At 43.1% G+C, this 19,495-nt stretch overlaps 1 protein-coding gene across 3 annotated transcripts in view; it reads right to left on the bottom strand.

Moving 5' to 3' along the window:
- CEP89 (centrosomal protein 89) overlaps nucleotides 1-19,495 on the bottom strand; it is a 74,659-nt gene that overhangs the window by 493 nt on the left and 54,671 nt on the right. For 2 of the 3 annotated variants that reach the window (XM_046683641.1, XM_046683643.1), the window contains exons 15-19: nucleotides 14,060-14,227; nucleotides 13,306-13,447; nucleotides 10,453-10,542; nucleotides 5,220-5,389; nucleotides 42-796 (exon numbers count right to left, since the gene is read on the bottom strand). In XM_046683641.1, coding sequence (XP_046539597.1) covers nucleotides 556-796; nucleotides 5,220-5,389; nucleotides 10,453-10,542; nucleotides 13,306-13,447; nucleotides 14,060-14,227 — 811 coding nt within the window. In that variant the 3' untranslated portion in view covers nucleotides 42-555. Of the gene's footprint in view, nucleotides 1-6; nucleotides 797-5,219; nucleotides 5,390-10,452; nucleotides 10,543-13,305; nucleotides 13,448-14,059; nucleotides 14,228-19,495 lie in introns of those variants that run through there. The other variant, XM_046683642.1, reaches the window with a different exon arrangement.

Below are 19,495 nucleotides of genomic sequence, written 5' to 3'. Positions count from 1 at the left end.
GCTCTCGGCGGGGATGCGCTATGTGACCCCAGAAAAATTACCTTCCTAGGAAGATAGAGAAGGGCTGAGGGAGAGGGGAGAGCAGGGTTTGTGCAACCTACTGGAGCATGAGGCCCAGCACCATGTTTTTTACCAAACAATAAAAGACCAGCTAGAGCTGATGCATGCACAGAGAGCACACTGCAGCCTCCACTGAGCGATGGCTCGTCCAACTCAACTTCTTCATCTAACACCCAGGACGAGAGCACGGCCCGCCCGCCCGCTCCCTCTGCCTTCCCAGCTGCAGAGCTAGGAGCCCAGGGACAGGCCAGCTCATCCGGTCACCTGTTAACCTGAGCAGTGGGTCTCACAGAGCCCATCTCAGTGGCAGTGTTGCCAGAGGGTATGCACTGGCTAAAAAATAGTTCAGCAGCACATTATTAAAAACAAAGCAAAATATAAAAGCAGATTCAATGTCTGGGATAGCTGATGGCTTCCTTTCCCTGAGGAGAACATGCTGTGGGAGGTGGCGCTGGCCCTCCAGCGGTGGCAGGCAGGCCTCCCAGCCAGGCGGCCCTAGTGTGGGGGCTCCCGCAGGCTCTGGTGGGGGGCGGGAGGCGGCTCCAGGTCACAATAGCTGAAGCTGCAGCCATCCAGCACGTCGCCCAGCGGGCTGCCGTTGAGGCGGGGGTCCTCGAAAGCTCCGGTGTCATCCCGCAGGCCTGTCCTCTCCAGCGTGGCCTGGAGAAGTTCCCGGATCCTTCGGTTTTCTTTGGAGGTGGACTCCCAGACAACTTCAAGCTCGCCTTCCATTTCTCTGAGAGAAATACACAGAACAAAGGAAAAGTTTAAAATAGCACAACTAAAACATATTTATGGAGCCCTCATGAATCCAAGGACCTGAAAGGAGGAATGCTTGACAGAGAACAGGGCGTGGTGCTCGGCCTGAAGCAAAGCCTGCCAGGGCTGAACGGAGCCCCAAGGCCGAGACACAGCAGAACCCGCTGCCCGGCCAGGAGCCTTCTGAGGTCCGGACCCAGCAGACCGCGGGGCCCCGGCCGGGAGCCTCCTGGCCTCTCCTCACCAATGCAGACACCCTTGTTTTCTGCAGAATCAACACGCAACTGCAGTGGCCTGGCCGTGGGCACCCACGTGGCAGGGCCCTGTAGGCCTCTCCTGTGTCCCCTCTGCCTGTCCCCACTGTGATCTGGCCAACACTCAGGCATATTTCACAGCACTATCCACAGAGCCACCAGTGGGCACAGACATGAAGAGTGTGTTAGGGGGCAGGGGGCACCCTGGGGAGTGAGGATCATAACTGAGGACACAGACAAGACTGGCCTGGACCACGTGCTGGGAGGTGAGTGCCCAGAGGGAGCCAAGGCTTGCGAGAAAAGAAGGGCAGCAAAGTAGTTTCTCCTGAGCACAGCCTCTCTGTGCCAAGCAGCCGTGGGTGCTGAGGAAACAGCAGACAATGGTATCCGTGACCTCCCAGGACCATGGTCCACAGGGGAAACTGATCAGGATACCAGCCATCACCTCACAGGACGGGAGTCCCAGGGAGGAGCGTGCAGGACAGAACAGCAAGCTTCAAGCCTCAGCCTGGGAGGGGCGGGCCTTGTGCAGGATGGCCGGAGGCCAGCTCCTTCACACACACTGGCAGATGGTTCTGGGAAATGTCAGAAAATGAATGATCAGGTGGACTTAGCACTATTGTATAAAAAGTAGGAGACTGAGATCAAGGGAGGCCGGTGACACGCCCATTTTTCCAGCACCATGTTTCCTGTGAACAGTTGCTTCCTTCCAAAGTCCATGATGGCCACTGAGTGTTAGGCACGATTTAATTAAGCTATGTCTAAAAAACCCCTGACTTTAGTCTTCTGGCACAAAACACCCAGAGGTTCGATAAATTATGGCAATTTTAATAAGGTATGGCTGAACTCAAAAGAAATCTCTAAAGGCAGAAAAAAAAAAAAAGAATAAACTGAAACCAGAGAGGCAGGCAAACAAAATGTTGGTATTGCTTTGATGACAGAAGCCTATGCTAGAAACCCAGATTTTTGTACAACAGAGACCAGGTCTTGTGCCCACGCAAAGTGGGTGTGACAGAAAACCCCAGGGCTCCCTCATATCTATGCTTCTCCTCTTCTTCCTAGAACCACTCTGAACTATCTACCCCAGAATTAGGCAGGTAAATGGAGGTGTGTGAAAAACCCTCAAGGAAAGGATGGTTGGGCAGAAAATTTGCCGATCTTCAAAAGAAACCTGCTCAGGAGGGCTGCGTCTCTGTGTGGACTGCCGCCACTGACTGTTCTCAAATGGATCTGGAGTTTGAACCAACACTGCTCCCCAGTATAGGTCAATCCCAGGCCCTGACTGGAGTAAACCAGGAGTAAAAAGACTTTTTTGAGACAATCAGGGAAAAAAACTCAATGGATGGGTTAAAAGTTCATTTGATGCAGCTGAAGAGAGAATCAGTAAACTGGAATACTGAGCAGAGGAAACCACCCAGAATGCAGTTCAGAAAAACAGATGATGTTAAGAAGTTGTACATCATAAACGTATAATGGCACTGTGGATTGTTTTAAGTCCTTTTGTATTTTTTAAAAAAGCATTACTATAGCCTATTTTCAAAATTAATAATAAAATTAAAGTGGCTCCAGCCACAGAAATATTGTCTGGAACCAAAGAAGCAAATGCAGATCTTCTCTGGAGAAAAACAGCCTCAATCCAGGCCCTCAGGATTCCACAGATTAAATTCAACCACATATGAGTTCATAGTAAAAAACTTACTGTACACAGGAGGAAATAAGCCAATATGGCAAGAGTTAACAAAACTAGATTTAAGTCCCCCAAATTTCAGGTGCTGGAATTGTCATATATAGAATATCAAACAACTATGAATGAAATATTCAAAGAAATAACAAATGTATTAAAGATAAGCAAAACTCAAAAACTTAATTTTAAACACAACTAGGCATATTTTCAAAAGAACCAAATTGAACTTCTGAAAATGAAAAATATAGCAGTTGAAATAAAAAACTCAGTGACTGGTTAAACAGTGCACTGAACACAGCTGAAGAGAGATTTAGTAAACAGGAGTAGTGAGCAGAAAAAATTACCAGAAACACAGGGAGATGGAAAATTTAAAAGATAAAGTACGTGGAAGATTCAATGAGAAGGTCTAATATATATTTAATCTGAGTTCCAGAAGGAAATTTAGACAGAATAGGGGAAAAGAAGATTTTAAGAGAGAATGGCTGAGAATTTGCTAGAACTAATGAAAGACAAAATTACAGATATAGAGAATAACTTATACCAAGTAGATAAGTAAAAAGAAATTCACAGTTAAACACATAATAATGAAACTGCAGAATACAAGACACAGAGGACATCTTGAAAGAGGCAAGAAAAGATGGACCACCTATTTTTGAAAATGAGAAAAGACTTCTCAACAGCAACAATCAAACAGAGAAGACAGTGGAATATGCCGAGAGAAAAAGCTATCAAGGTAGAATTCTGCACCAGCAAATATCATCTTATAAGGATGAGCACAAAATGCAGACATTTTCAGATACATAAAAATTAAGAAAGTTTACTCCCAACAGACTCTCACTGAAGAAACTTCTAAAGGATGTACTTTAGGAAGAAGGAAAATAATCTGAGAAATAGGGTCTGAGATGCAAGAAAGGATAGTAAGCAAAGAAATTGGTAAACTGTGGGTAAATCAAAATAAACAATTATATAAAAACTAGTAACTTTTAATTTCTGGGGCTAAAAGTAATGATATAAAATAGATCTTTGTTTTCTACTTTCACATATCTATATCTACAAATAATGACACCAGACAACAACAGCATATAAACTGAGTGGGAAATAATTAGATTAGAGCATTAGATCTTGCATTTGGGGGGAAAAAGTAGAGATGCTGATTAAATTTAGATTTTTTTTTAAAGTATCCATGGTGAAAGTTCACAGGTAACCACTAAAAGAACAGAAACAGAATGTGTAACTTCCAAACCATTAAAGGGCAAAAAATTGAATAAAGGAGAGAGTGAAAAGCAAAATTCCATTTTATTATAATGCAGTTCTAAACCTCCTGTCTGGCAAGAAACTTGGTACTGGCCCAACTTTTTACAAAGTGACCGTTAATGGTGGCAAGAACTTCCGTGACGACAGAAACCATGTTAGATAAGACTTCGTTTGCCGGCATTAAGAAGCACCAGGCTGATAGGAAACATAAGTATGAATGTGCATTCTGCATGGCATCCAATACATGGATCCCTCTATAACATGAAGAAAATCACATCTGAGCGTCATTATGACTCTTCTGCATGCAGCAGTTTATATTCCAGTCTGTCAAAGACAACACAGACATTATGAAAAGGCGGACTTAAGGGTGAGACCGAAACAATGCGAGGGACCACCAAGTTCACCGCACACAGCACACGATACTCCCCACTGTCTTCAGTACACCGGCAGCACTGCCTCTATCACACGTTTAAAGGATGAAGGCGTGACCAATGGAGAACCTTACATCCACAGAGCATAATGCACCCAAAATCTTATTTTTATGATCTTACCACAAGGGAATGATCAGAGATTTTAAAGTTCTCAGAAAAGAAAAAACATAATAGCACAAATAAACCATTTGATAAAAAATTTATAAAATCTCCCAAGAAAATGGAATAAAACAAAAATATCAGAGATGCAAAAGAGGAGAAAAAAGGGAAGGACACTTAGAGGGCTGGATTGACTTAGGAAGCCCCATGTTCAGCAACAGGGATTTCCCAAGGAGGGAGTAAGGACGACGCGGAGCTGGGCTCTCATCTACCACGTGGGGACCGGAGTTAACAATCCTTACTGTACGCTTGAAAGTGGCTAAGAGCACAGATTGTAAATGTTCTCCCCACCACCACGACAACAAAACAGCAATTATGTGAGGTGAAGGATGTGTGACCTTATCGTGGTAATCATTTCACAATGCATACGTGTATCAAAGCATCACATTGTATGTGTGTCATATCTTAAGCTTACACAATTAATTGCTGGGGAAAAAACTTAAAAAGAAAATGAGGAGCAAATAAAAGTCAAGGCCAATATTAAATTGACATAAAACTACAAACTGTAAAAATAAAAATAAACAATCAAATAACAAAACAGGTCCAGAGGGTTTTACTGGAAAATTCTGCCAAACATTCAAAAAGCAAACATGTGATACAGGGCTGGGGCGGCCCTACCTTTTCTGCTGCAGCGCCTCGTCCAGGACATCCTGCTTGTCCTGCAGCATCCGATGGAGGTGCCTCATCTCCTGCCGGTACTGAGCTGTCCTGCTGGCAAAGTCCTCTTCCTGCTCTGTCAGGTGGTGACTGATGTCACCCAGCTTCAGTGCCACCTGCTTCTTGTAGCCCTGTGGGGGGAGGAGGCGGGCGAGTGAGGGGATGTCTGTGGCCCAGGCAGAAGGCCTCCTGGATGCATCTCCTATTCTCCTTCTCGGGCTGTCGGAGCCCACGAGCTGAGTGAGCTCTGGATAGGTCTGATCTGGGAGGGCAAGTCTGGATCATAAAAGTCATTCAAGTATAACAAAACCTAATTTCTAATTTGTATCATGCCTAGTTTTTTAGACACTATGAATAAAATTAAAACAGAAGGACCTGGCAAGGTTTGTCACACTCTATTGGTAAAAAGATGACTGAGATAAAAGCTTGATACATTGGCTTGCCTCCTTACATATTTATTGTACAGTATTTAAGCTTATGAATTTTCCTCTAGAATTTCTAAAGCAAGATTCTGACTTGTAGTTCACATAGATTCAATTCTCTTTAGAAATTATGACATTGAATTTATACACCCCCTCTGACCCAAGAATTGGTTTACTGCAATTTTTATATTTCTAGGTGAAAGAACATTTTTTGCTTTTTGCTTTTGTTTATTAATTTCTGGTTTTCATCCTTTTGATCAACAAATATTTGCCTTATTTCCACTTCAGGGGTTAATTGAGGGGTTTTTTTGGTACCCAATCTATGATCAAATTTTGTGACTCTTCTGTGTATATATTCACATAAATAAACCTTATAGATTATGTTGTTAAACCTTCTAAGTGCTTAGTTCCTTTTGTTTAATCTCTTGATCTGTCTTGGACCAAGATGGGTGGGTTAAAAATCCTTTTACTACTAAGTTTCCATTCCCCTTTTTTATCCCCTATAGTTTATACTTTTAAATTTGCTTCTGTGTTATTTAGTACATAGATATTCATAACTACTATATATTATTAATTGTAGTCTTCAGCATTAGGAAGGCCCCTCCTTTTCTTCTTTTTTTTCTCCTTTAGTGCTTTTGGCCTGAATTCTATCTTGGCAGATATAAAGACCTTCTCCTTGGTTGTATTATTCCTACACCGTGAGAAAACATTTACATTCTCTTCTCTTGGCTTTATCCCTGCTTTGTTTGAGTCTTAGTTCACAGTCAAACATATTCTTTGCTCACTGCCCACAGTTTTCCAAAGTGTGCCCCATCATTTCTCGGCTGGCTGAACTCAGGTTGGTGGACCCTTACAAGAACAAGGTTCTTACAAGGTCAAAACTGTCTGAAGAGCAGATTGCTGGATGGAAACATCCTTGGCTCACACTCTCCTTCTCTGAATAGTTACCGGTGGCATTCCACAGTTCTCTGGCATCCAGTGTTGCTGTTGAAAAGTGTGAACATGGCTTTCTTTTTCTTACATCTTGGTCTTTTGTCTGAGCGTTCAAGGTATTCTTTTTTTTAATCTTAAAGTCATAGCTTTTCGTGTCAATTTTCTGGGTCCATTCTGGGTCATTTTTCCTAGGTACATAATATGCCTTTTCAATATGTAGATTCAAGTCTTTTGTTTCAGAAAAGATTTTATGAATTGCAGTTTGGAGCCGAGTAAGTTCCCCTGTTCTGGTTTCTTCTTCAGAGACTCCAGCAACAGGTATTCTGGAGCTCCATCACTTTCTACTGAACTCTTTTTATATCTTTATTTCTGCTTCCCTGTCTTTGCCTTCCTCATTTCCATCCTTTATGTCCCTTATCGTGCTTTTATGATAGCTTTGTGCTCCTTGTAATTTAATCCACATTTCTGAAATGCGTTTTTCTTTCCATCTCTTTCCCGTGTTGTATCAGTCCTGTTTCACACCATCCTTTGGCCATCTCTTCTCGAGGCTCCTGTGTTTCTGCTTTGTGGTGTTTCTTCCTAGCTTTGACTGCTTTATTTTTAGCTACCTACCTTCCTACTAATTCACTTTGGAGTACAAGTTACAATTCTGATCTCCTCTGTGGCAACATTTTCTGATGCATTTTCATCATGTGGAGGAAAGTATACTTCTATTTTTCTTCCTTTTTCTTAAAGTATTTTTGTATGGAGGCCACTGTATTCCTCTGGGATGAGACGAGGTTCCTGGGAGGGTGGGAGCAACAGTTGGCTGGGTCAGGGTGGCCCTCCAAGCTGTAGGCACCACCTCTCATCTCCCCTTCTCTGACTCTCTGCATCCAGCTCTCTGAGTCCAGCCTGGGGCAGAAAAGGTTTCTGCCTGCAGCTCTGAGCTTCACAGAGCTCGCCATAGCCCTGACTTCCAAGGTGACATCTTCATTTTTACGAGTCCTGTTTTGATGGGGTTTCCTGAGATGTCAACCTTGGATGTTCTCAAGCTGTTTCCAGGTCTCTCCTCTTCAATTCACCAGAGATTCCACCCTGTCTAACCTGATCCGAATCACAGGTTTCCTCTCTGGGTGGCTGGGGGCCCTTTTTACTATTCCTGTGCAGACGAGCAGATGGATTCCCAAGGCAAGGCCAACCACTCTGAAGATCAGACCTTTTCTTTCAGAAATAAAAGCCAACAGGAAAACCAGAAAAAACCTCAAAACCCATAATTGCTCACTATTACTCATAATACGTCCACGCGGAGTCCCATCATTAATAGTATGGTGCATTCCTTCCAGCCTTTCTGATGCAGAGTTATGATGTGTTTCGTACACTGCTTTTGATTTTGTTGAATTTTTAAAACTGTAAAATGTATTATTTAATTCCCCAGTTATTGAATTTATTGAATATTATGTGCCAGGTGCTATTCTAGATGCTTGGGATATACCTTCAGATAGAACATTATCAGTATCCAGGAAGTCCCCAAGTGTCCCAACCCCTTAGATAAAATCATTAATCTCATTTTTGCTATAATCTTTTCTCCACTTTTCATTTTTAGTGTTCCAGTCTATGTATGCACCAAACAATTTAATTTTGCTGTTTTAAACTTTATATAAAGGCAATCATATTACAGGTATTCACTGTGTTGAGCTTCTTTCTTTCAATATTATGTTTGTGAGATTCACCCACAATTATTATAAATACAATTTGTTCATTTTCACTGTTGTTAGGTATTCTTTTACGAATGCATCACAATTTATTTATCTGTTCCACTGTTGATGGATTTTGGGTTTTTTCATTTGGGACAATTATGAACAAGGCTGCATGATCGTTTCTTTACGTGATTTCTGGCGCACTCGTGTAAGAGTTTCCTCACCTGGACGAGTATATATGCAAGGGAGGAATGGCTGGATTGTAAGCTACGTGAATGTCCTACTTTACTAAACATTTGAACCAATTCCAGCCCCTACAGCAAGGCAGAAAGGTTCCCACTGCTTCATGTCATTGCCAAGCCCTCAGTACTGTCAAATTTCTTAACTTTTTACCCATAGGTGCAAAATGGGTAAGAACACATTTTCACCCGCTGGCCACTTTTAAGAGTTTACCTCTGCCTTTGCTGTTCTGCAGTTTCACTACAATGTGTCTAGGTGTGGATTTTTTATTTATCCTGCTTAGTGTTCAGATCATGACAATCAAGTGTCCTTTAAGATTAAATTCACCATAGCCTTATTTATTTTAAAACTGTGTCTAACAGTGAACATTCTGTGATACAACATTTATGTCACACAAATCAAATGCCTAGAAAAACAAGATAACTCGCTAGGAATATCTGATATTTTATGTCAACACAACTCCATAGCCTGGATGGTTAAATTAAGTCATAGGTACCACCAGAAGCCACAGGATAAATTCCCTAGGTTCTGAGTGTGGGACTAATGCAGGCATTTTCAACTTTCCTGTTAGCAAAGGAGCCCTTTTCTTCAAGTAGCATTGTGCCTAAAAGCCCACATTTGAGGGTGGGAGTAGAGCTGCTCTGGGCCACACAGGGAAGGAGTACCCTGGCCTGGTGGTGGGAATGTCCTGACCACAAAGTGCCGCTGTCCATTAGACCTGGGAACAGTGATGCTCTGGAGGGGATGCTGGTCTTCCCTGAATTCAGTTAAAGAGAAGTGATCTTCCCTGGGGAGGCCCAGAATCCAGACCAGGGCAGCTGCCTGTGGCAGACCCTACTGGAAACCAGAAAGCCCCTCAGGCAGCATCTGTCTGTACCACATGAAAATCAAGACCTACAAGGCTATGGGACTTCCAAAACTTAGAATTTGTGTTATTTAAGCAATATTTCTGAAACACAGGGAAATATATTCTTTGCATTAGGACACATAGTTGGCTCTGAGCAATTTTAAGTGAAATTTTGTTTAACTTTTTAAAAATAAATAATTTAGGACTAAACCTTATGTTCCCTAAAACAAAAAAGACCAATGAACTCACAACATACATTTATTCATGTATATATACTGTTCACCCAATACCATGAGTATGGACAGCCAGCCAGCCAACATTTCGATTTTCTTTTCCTGGGTTGCTAATTTTTGAATATTAAATGACATCAATCTATGTCTCCACTTACCAAGTCCTTTTAATCTCTGTCCTACACATGCATGCACTTGAGCCCAGGGGCCCCAGCTGTACTCCCCACGTTTGGAGCCAGGTGACTCGCAGAGCTTGCGCTGGGAAACCCACAGGCTCGCTGCCTCTGCCCACGCCTCTAGCCTGCTGGTGCTCTCCCTGCCCCCGCCTGAGAGATGGGTTTGGCTAGTCAGGCTGTGGAGGCATTCTCAGAGGCCAGCAGTAAGAACACAGACGACAGGGAGGAGAACGGAGGCCACGTGAGGGAGGTGGCCACGGGGAGGAGAGTGGGTACAGTGAGAAGGGCTGTCTTGGGCAGAGAACCTAGAAGGTGCAATCAGGATTAAGCAAGAGAGAGCAGTCAGCGCTGCTCTCTAACTGAACCAACAAATGCTGGGCTTGATCATAAAGCCTGGACATTAACTTAACGCCACAGCCTGCAGATTTTTCCATCTTATTCTTTTTGTAAACAGCTGCGTGGTATCTCATTGTGCTAGTGAAAAGTAATTTATTTAATGAGTGGGGAGGTGCTATTTCTGACAGCAAAACCCTATACTGCTTTACTCTGTGGATGATTAGCATACGTACAGGCAAAATGTATCGTTTTCCTTAAAAAAGAAATCTAATCCCAGTAAGCCGCCGTTCCCATTGGAAAATGGAATCGCTGAGGCTGAACGACCACTTACCTTGACTTTTTCCTCTAACCTTCCCAAGCGAATGTTGCCTTCTATGATTTTGTTGAGAACTCCATGCTTCTCACTTTCTAAACACTTAGCCTAACAAGAAAGGTGAAAAGAAAAATAATGGGCTCTCAGTTTTACAGAAAAATTAAAACAATACAAAGTTCTTCTGCCAAGAGTACTTCTCGCAAGTTATCTCCATTCTGCTAGTGGCCCCGCTGGTCCAGCCCTCTCCTGGCCACCTTCAGACGCCCATGCCCTGGGTGAGGGCTGTGGCAGGACCTGTGCCAACAGCTGAGGAGGACAGGAGCCGGTGCCCTCCTGGGAACAAACGTAAGATCTGAGCCCCGGACAAGGGGAATGTGAGAGGCTGTCGGGGCTTCCAGCTCACTCCTTCAGTCCTGTGGAATACATCATTCCTTCAATCCTCTCCAAGGCATAAGAGTCAAGTTAAAAGTTTCTTTCTTTTGGCAATCTGAATAATTATAAAATGAAGGACAATTTAGCATGAACGCACAATGCCATTCTCCAAACCAAACGTGACGGGCAGTATATCCAAAGGGCTGTCATTGAAGCTGCACGATTCAGACTAATATCCAGATGGGCCGTGAACTACCATGCACTGAAGCTAACTAGTTCAAACGCTAAAATTAAAACACAAGAGTAAAGGTGAGCTTTTGTTCTAAAGTAGACTAGTAGTGACAGTTTGAATTTCCAGAAGGAAAAATAACACACAGAATTAAATAACTTGTCACAGTCACATGGAAAACCCATTCTAAACACAGGATTCAAAAGTAAGATGTCAATATCAAATAAAATAAAATAAATAAGATATAAGGGGCTCTCACAAGGCCCAAGAGACCAGGATGGGGTAAAGAGGGGCACATGGCCTGCAGTCCCAGGACCCCCCAAGCCCCGGCTAGAGGGCCTGGCCCTGGGGCTCCCAATGGCAAGGCGCCTGCAACGCCAAGGGGACAGCAGTGTCTGTGCATCCACAGAGGTGCCTCGTGGTGGGTGGAGCTGCCCCCACTGAGGGGTCTGAGGATTCTCGACTCCAGCCTGGCTTTCAGGCCGTAACAGCAAAGGTCAAGGCAGGAGGGGAGAACACTTCATTAACAGTCTGTTGGCTTAATTTGTAACTTTTAAGCATTTGGACACACAATTCATGGCCTCCACTTGTATTTCCATCCTGGGCCCACAAATTTGAGGGTCGGGGAGCATCTCGACTGCATCATGGAAGGCTGGACGCTCCGGCCCACCTTGGAGGCACAGGGCCTGCATCCTGGGGGATCTGCGTGTCCCGCCCTGCAAACAGGCGGCTTTGCCTTTGCAGTGGCACTGACACAGGGCGGCCAGGTCTGAATGAAGGTTTGCTAGACGAATGGGTGCGCTTGGCACTTTCCATTTTTCAACCAGCTTTCCCTCTGCTCTCTTGATATTCCGGTGGAGAAGCCGAGGAGGCATGGCCGGAGGGGAACCGGGTGCTCAGCATTGCTACTGAAAATGCCAGAGAGCTCAGCACCTGGGGTGGGACACTGACCTCTCAGGAGGTGGACTCCTGGCTCAGGAGGGCTGTGTCCTTTTAAGGCTCTTACCACGCTGTGTCAAAGTCATACTGCTTTTCAAAGACTGGGGGAAGGACTTTAGAAATCACTAGTAATGTGTAATCAGGCTTACCACACTCCTACCAGCAACTGGTACAATTAAAAAAATTTTTTGTCACATTTATATAAGTATAGAATGGTAGCTCAAGACTGGCTTAATTAGCTTTTTTTATTGCAAGTAAAGATCAACATTTTCCCCTGAGAGCTGTGTACTATTCGTATTTCCTCTTACATAAACAATGGCTAGAACCCCAGGTCCATGTTCCCATGGAGGAACTGAGTGTCTTTCTAACAAACGGGAATAAGCCAGCGGCACATCGTGACACGCCCTCCAGGCCTCATTCACCCAAGAAGGGCCGAGTGACTTCCAAGACTGCCGTCTCTGACTCTCAGAAAGTCTGCTCGTCTCTTTCATAATGACATCCATTAAACTGACACTTCTGATCCCACACTACCAGAGATTTGCAACTTGCTTAAATGAACACGTTGAAACGTACATAAGCAACAGCATTCAAAGTAGAAAAATCATCAAATGCAGGTAAGTGAGGGTTAAGTCGCCTGTCGTCTCACACTTAGAGATACAGTTATCCACCTCACTGTTGCGTTTTGTGGGACATCCTCTCAGACTTTCTTCACTGCATACAGCTTGGCACAGCATCTGCCTTCTTTCACCACACACTCTGCTCTAGACATCTTTTAAAGACACTGTGGAGACACCGAGAACCGTGTCCGCGGTGTCCCTCTCACTGCCAGGTGGTGCTCCATTGTGTGCGACAACCAATCACATACTCGGTTCCCTTCCTTGGGACTGGTGCGACCAGAAACAGCGTGGGAGGAATGTTACTGTGCCCTTTAAACTGCGTCCTTACATGGACTATACACGACCTGTCTGTGATTCTTATCTTCCATCTTTAAACCAGGGATAGATTAAGACAGCTTTACAGAGAGAACATAGAGATGTGTCTGTATGTGTCATAAACACCCAATGACAACTGTTCCTACTTAGGAAAATGGACTCATTCCACTCATTTACCTTCTGAAATGTCATTTGCTATTATTTAAAAGTTTGAGTTATTCACTTTTCAAAAACGTTTTCCCCCAATGGTTGAAAGATAAAATTTTGGAGAGTTTAAAAATTTGCAGTTGACATTTAAAAAGATGAAACTTTTTACAGTAATTTTGTAAAAAAAAAAATTCTTAAAATGATGTTTGCATATTGACTGGCAGTTTACTTGAAGTAACTTAGTAAACGTACCAAGTACATGAGGCCGTCACGTTCCTGGGCTACGTTCTCCGCCAGGCCGACGAGACTCGCCAGGTACTGGTGAGCGGACATTTCGTTCTCCATGGCTTTTTCCACCTGCTTTTTGAGGACATCAATTTTCTTTTGAGATCGCCTAGAGAGTTTCCCCAAATGGTGGAATAAAAAACTCATTAGCCTTAATGGTTAGGACATAGTGAATGTCTGATATTATAAAAATATCAAGTATGTTAGCATTTATATGTTATTCTTGAGCAACCTAAATCTTCTGTAAGTTTCAAGGTGAGAAAAGGCAGCTGAGTTTAATTTTAAACAAAGCATAATTATTGCTCCCAAACCAAGTCGATAGGAATCACAAAATGCTTAATACCGTTAATAGTCTAATTACATATTATTCTATTAATTTTTTGGCTCATGTTCTAAAAGATATTTTTGAAAAAGGGATTCAGTAATCCCAAAGTAGACTTTTGGGAAATGGTTAGGAAAGAACTTCTAGAATTTTCAGAGACTTAGGGTCACCATGGTGACTATCAACCATATTTGAACTACAGACTTGAGATGGTTAATGTTGGTCAACAGAAAAGCATTTACTGTACTTATATTTTGATATCCAGTAATCTCAATTATCCTTTTCCATTTTATAGCCAATATTAGAAAAAGAAAAGATAAAGAAAATGAAATAGAATATTCTTCAATTGTCTTTTTAAAAATCTTAACAAAAACAGCTTAAGAAAAAAAAAATAAAAACCTATTTATTTTCTGTGCCCTTCGGAGCTCGGCTTCCAGCGCTTTGTTTTTGGCCGACAGACTGTTCCTCTCCAACAGCAGGCTCTTTTTCTGCACTTGAAGGACCACCAACTTTTCCATCAGCTCTTCCATCTCAGCGCTGCCTTTCTCTTCTTCCTTCTGCAACTGGCTGATGGATAAAAACATCACAGGCTTGTCTCTAGTACATCGAGGCTAAAATGAGGCAGCCACTGCCAGGCAAGGGATAGACAGCCCAACTCTCCAGCCCTCTGGTGGTCATCTGGAAGGCCTCTGCGGAAACAGATCCCACCCCAGCTCCTGGAGGACCTGGGATGGAGCTCCCAAAGAACAGCAGACAGGGCGTGGCTGGGCACACACTTCTTTGATGGTAATAATCGAACCCCTTTTTCTTTCCACAATTTTTGCTTATGTCTGTGTGTGTGTGTGTATGTGTGTGTGTGTGTGTGTGTATATATATATATATATATATATATGCTTATTTATACCATATTCCTTCCAGAAGGAATTTAAGACAGCTTAATTTTTTACAGTTATATTTGCCCCCCAAATCCTAACACTGAAACAAATTTTATTTCATACTAAAGTAATTATATGTTTTTATGATAAAAGAAACAAAGGAACAAGGAGGGCATACAATTTCAATACATAATTCTGTCCAAATGATGCTCGAGAAAAGAGTGAGTTCTTCATTGGTTCCCTCGGTCCATTTTCATGCAATATCCAGGACTGAGCAGGTGGGGCCATGCACACAGAGGCTGCGCAACATTCTGAGATGAGGCCTCTCTGGGTACCATGTGGGCTTTATACTTCCTGGCTGGCTGGCAAACAGGCCTCAGGTTGCATGTGTTTGGGGTGTGCCTCACTTGTCATACAATTTCAGTGACTTCGGCCTGGGCTGGCTCCCTGAATACCCAGTCAAGAATTTTCTAGATAGTTTCCATGCTTTCTAGTTTACTGGTTTTAGTTAAAATGAACACGCACATTATTACCACACGGGTCAAGAAACAGAACATTTCCAGTGTCCCGGCCCCATCATGGAGCCTTCCTTAATCATCCCTGCAGGGTTATCACCCCTCTAAGCACTGCTACAGCTTAGTTTGCCAGTGTTAGCACCACACGTAAAGGAAACCAAGATGCATAACGGGTGCACAGAGGCAGCGGTACTTCAGCGTCCTTATGCCTCGCAGACTCAGCCATCTTTGTGTGTGTGGCTGCAGAATATTTAACTGTGTCAGTGCACCACACCCTGAGTGCCCCTTTTCCGGCTCACAGTCATCTGCGTTCTGTGCACACCTGCAGGACTCTCTAGGGCAATGCCACTCAGAGTGCTCCACAGATGGGTGTCCGCCTCCAGCTGTTTGTAACTTGTCCACGAGATCAGTACGGAAATTGAGAGAATGGCTTCAGAACTTTTCTAGCAACTTAACCTTGCTGTGACATCTGTGCTGTGAGCTGACTACCCTGGCAGTCGGGGTGCTGTCAAGTGTGCAGAGAGAGGAGCCTGCAGCGGGAGCTCATACCTGTCCTGCGCAGCAGGAATACACAACAATGCCTGACTTTAAGGTTACTTTGTCAACTGTACCTGAAACACAGATAAAATCCCGAATTCATTTCTTTCATCAAAAGTTACTTTATTCTTTTTTGGATAAACTGTTGAACTGGATTAATGATAAAAAGTTAAAGAGAAATGTTGAAAATACAAAGACTTCTGCTTCCAGCCAAGATAGAGGTACAGAAACTCAGCTAGAAAACAGGCAAACATGAGTAACAACAGTGTTCAGACTTTGGACAACAGGCCAACAGGACCGTGACCCCTGAGAGGAGAAAATAACGAGGTGAGAACTACAATTGCTCCAGCTTCCTGCCAGCCTGCAGCACAGGGAGGGGAGACCCAAACAGAGTCCAGAGGACTGCTCAGTTGAGGAGTCAGAGATCAGAGACCAGGGGGCCAAAGCAGCTAGAAGTTGTGGGGCAGAGAGGAGGGGGGTTCCAGAGAGAAAAAGGACCCTGGAGATCTTTAGGGGGGTCCCCACAAGTCTTTGGCTGAGTACTGATCTGCACTTGTGTGAGAGGAAACTGCCTGAGGTTAAGGAAAGAACCATTAAAAACGAGCAAGCAAAACAAGTCCTGACACTCACAAAGAAGTGGGGATAGGACACGAGCCCGCCAGCAGAGCGCAAAGACCTTGTACAGCAGGGTCGCTGGAGACAACGCTCAGAGGGGTATTACTGCCTTTGCATGGGGTTAAACCAGCCCAGACTAAAGGTGGCTTTGGGCCTATCCTAACAAAAGAGTTTGGAAAGGATCCATCTGTTCTCTAGTGACTTAAATATGCACCAGAACAAAATCTGACACTATTTAAAGCATTGCAATAACTCCAGCACCCAACAACACAAAAGCTACAATATGCGGCTTCCAATCAAGCATAGATAACAATAAAATATGATCCACGATCAAGAGGAAAAAAAATCAACAGAACTGACCCCGAAGTGAGAGAGACGATGGCACTGGCAAACAAAGGTTTTTAAACAGCTATTGTAAATATGCTCCACCTGTTCAAGAAAGCAGAATAAAACAGCACGATGAGGAGAAAAATGGAAAATATAAGACAGACTCAAATGGATCTTCAAGACACGGGAAAAAACAATATATGAAGTAAATGATACACTGGATGGGAGTAAAAAAGTTTAGACACTGCAGAAAAAAAGACTAGTGAACTTGAAGACACAGCATAGAAACTGTCCAACAGAAGCACGAGGGAAACGAGTGGGAAAAAGCAAGGAACAGAGCATCAGAGACCCGTGGGACAGAATCAAGCAGGCCCAGGAGGAGGAGGGGTGACAGGCAAAGATAGAATAATGATGAAATAACAGCTAAATTATTTTCAAATTTGATGAAAAATAGACACCCACAGCCCCAAGAAGGTGATCCAACCTCAAGCAGAATAAACAAAGAAACCACACAGAGGCACAGGCGAACCAATCTGCTGGAAACCCCGACAAAGAAAAATTCTGAAACAAAGTTCGAGAGAAAAGATACTTTATGTTCAGAGGAACAAAGACAACAGTGACAGCAGATTTTCATCAGGCTCAGTGCAAGCCAGAGGCTATGGAGAACATCTATAAACTGAATGCAAAAAACATTAGCAAAACCAAAAAACCTGTAAACTTGGAATTGTCTACCCAGTGAAATTATCAATAAAGCTTTATAATTTTCCCAATAGCAGTACTGCCAATCTTTCTATTCCTTTCTGTTTGAGGCTTCGTAAACAGCTCCTCCTTTCCTTCTTTCTTTCCTTTCTTCGTTTCTTTTTCAAAATATCATTTTCTACATATTTGCTCCTACAAAGAAATACAATTAATTTTTATAAATTCACTTTTTTCTAACAACTTTGACAAAATTCCTTATTATTTCTAATGATTTATTGGTAGATTTGTTTTCTACATATGGAATTATATCACCTAGGAATAGTGACTATTATTTCTTTCTTCTCAAACCTTTTAACTCTTCTTTTTTTTTGCCATGTGCACTAGTTACCACTGTTGTTAATGCTGTTCAGAAATGGAGCAGAGGGCATCTTTGCATTGTTTCCAGTCTCAAGAGGAAAGCTCGCAACATTTCACCACTAAGTGTGATACCTACTGTAGTTTTATTTTTTAATAGAACCATTAAAGAAGTTCACGTCTATTCCTAATACTTTCTTTAGAGTTTTTACATCTAGATTCATAACTGAAAATGAAAAGTAATTTTCTTATATTATCACTGTTGGGTTTTGGTATCAAGGTTATATTGACCTCATGAAATGAGTTAGAGAGCATTAGCTCTTTTTCTGTTCTTTAGAAGGGTTTATGTAAGACTGGAATTATTTCTTCCTTGAATATTTTTAGAACTCTCTGGTGAAGGTCCCTAGGCCTGTAGTTTTTTCTAGGGCAGATCATTGTGTTCAACTTCTTTGATGATTAAAGGAATATTCAGGTATTCTTTTTCTTCTTGAGCCAGATTTGGCAAGTTATATTTTTCAAGGAATTTGACTGTTTCTTCTCACTTTTCAAATGTATCGACATGAACTTATTTCTAGGTGCCTGCAAATTTAAACGGCTACTTGCTGGATTGAGCCTTTTTATTGCTATGAATTGATCCTCTTTGATAAGTAGTGTTTCTTACCTAAACATCTCTCTTGTCAGCTAGTAACAGAATTTACCACCTTTCTTTTGGTTTGTTTTTGAGTAGAACAGCTTTTTCTGCCCTTTTACTTTGGAACTTTCTGTGTCTTTACGCTCGCGATGTATATCTTAAAGACAACACAGAGTTGCTGTCGAGAGTTTGGCTAAACTGCTCCCTCATCTCGCTCCTGGGCCCCCATTCTGTGCGGCCGGCAGGGGCCCTGGACTGACACACCAGCCTCTCTCGCATCCATACCCCAGATAACTGCCCACAGAGTCACAAGTGAGTGTAGGTTCCTGATATGGCGCCCCATGGGGTGAGCATCCTCCCCCGCCTCCCAGGGTCTCCCCCTCACGTGCCCCTTAGATAAGACCCCCACGAAGCTTACCAAAACCCTGCTCCTTTTGGTTTGAACTGACCAATCTAGCCTTAGCCTGGGAACCCAAGCACTCCACTACTGACCCTGATACAGGCATGTGCCCTGATAAAGGCGTGTCTGTCTCCACCCACGCCCTGCCTTGACGCCCTGTGGAGGCGTGGTGTGCCCCCTCCAGGACCTGTGAGTCATGAATGTCTCTATTTCAGCTTCCCTGTGTCTTACTGTGGCTCACCATCCGACACCCGGGGCTCTACTTAATAAATGTTAATTTACCAGACTCACAACAGCTGCTTTTTATTTCATCCAGTCTGACAGTCTTTGTTAAATAAAACTAGAGTATTTGTCTATTTCTTGTATCTAATACTAGTCTGTTTGCCTTGAAATTTAACATTTTATTTTGTGTTTTCTGTTTTCCCACTTGTTCGACCTTTCCTTGTCCTCATTTGGATTATTTTTTTAATGATTCCTTCTTTGCCCATACCATTTTAGATGTTTCCAGAAAGTTCATCACGCATATTTTCAGATTATAAAATTAATCACCACCTTTATCCTCTTCTGAATGATACAGACTTTAGAACACAAACTCCATTTACCCTCCTCCCTGATTATAGGCTATTCTTTTTCTTTTTTTTTGAGGAAGATTAGCCCTGAGCTAACATCTGCCAATCCTCCTCTTTTTGCTGAGGAAGACTGGCCCTGAGCTAATATCTGTGCCCATCTTCCTCTACTTTACATGTGGGACGCCTACCACAGTATGGCGTGCCAAGTGGTGCCATGTCCACGCCCGGGATCCGAACAGGCAAACCCCGGGCCGCCGAAGTGGAACGTGCGACTTAACCACTGCACTACCAGGCCCGCCCCATATGTTATTCT

Source organism: Equus quagga, chromosome 13 (assembly GCF_021613505.1).
Source record: "Equus quagga isolate Etosha38 chromosome 13, UCLA_HA_Equagga_1.0, whole genome shotgun sequence".
NCBI classification, from domain to species: Eukaryota; Metazoa; Chordata; class Mammalia; order Perissodactyla; family Equidae; genus Equus; species Equus quagga.
The sequence above is the reverse complement of the archived record's forward strand: the minus strand, read 5'-3'. Positions and strand labels throughout refer to the sequence as shown.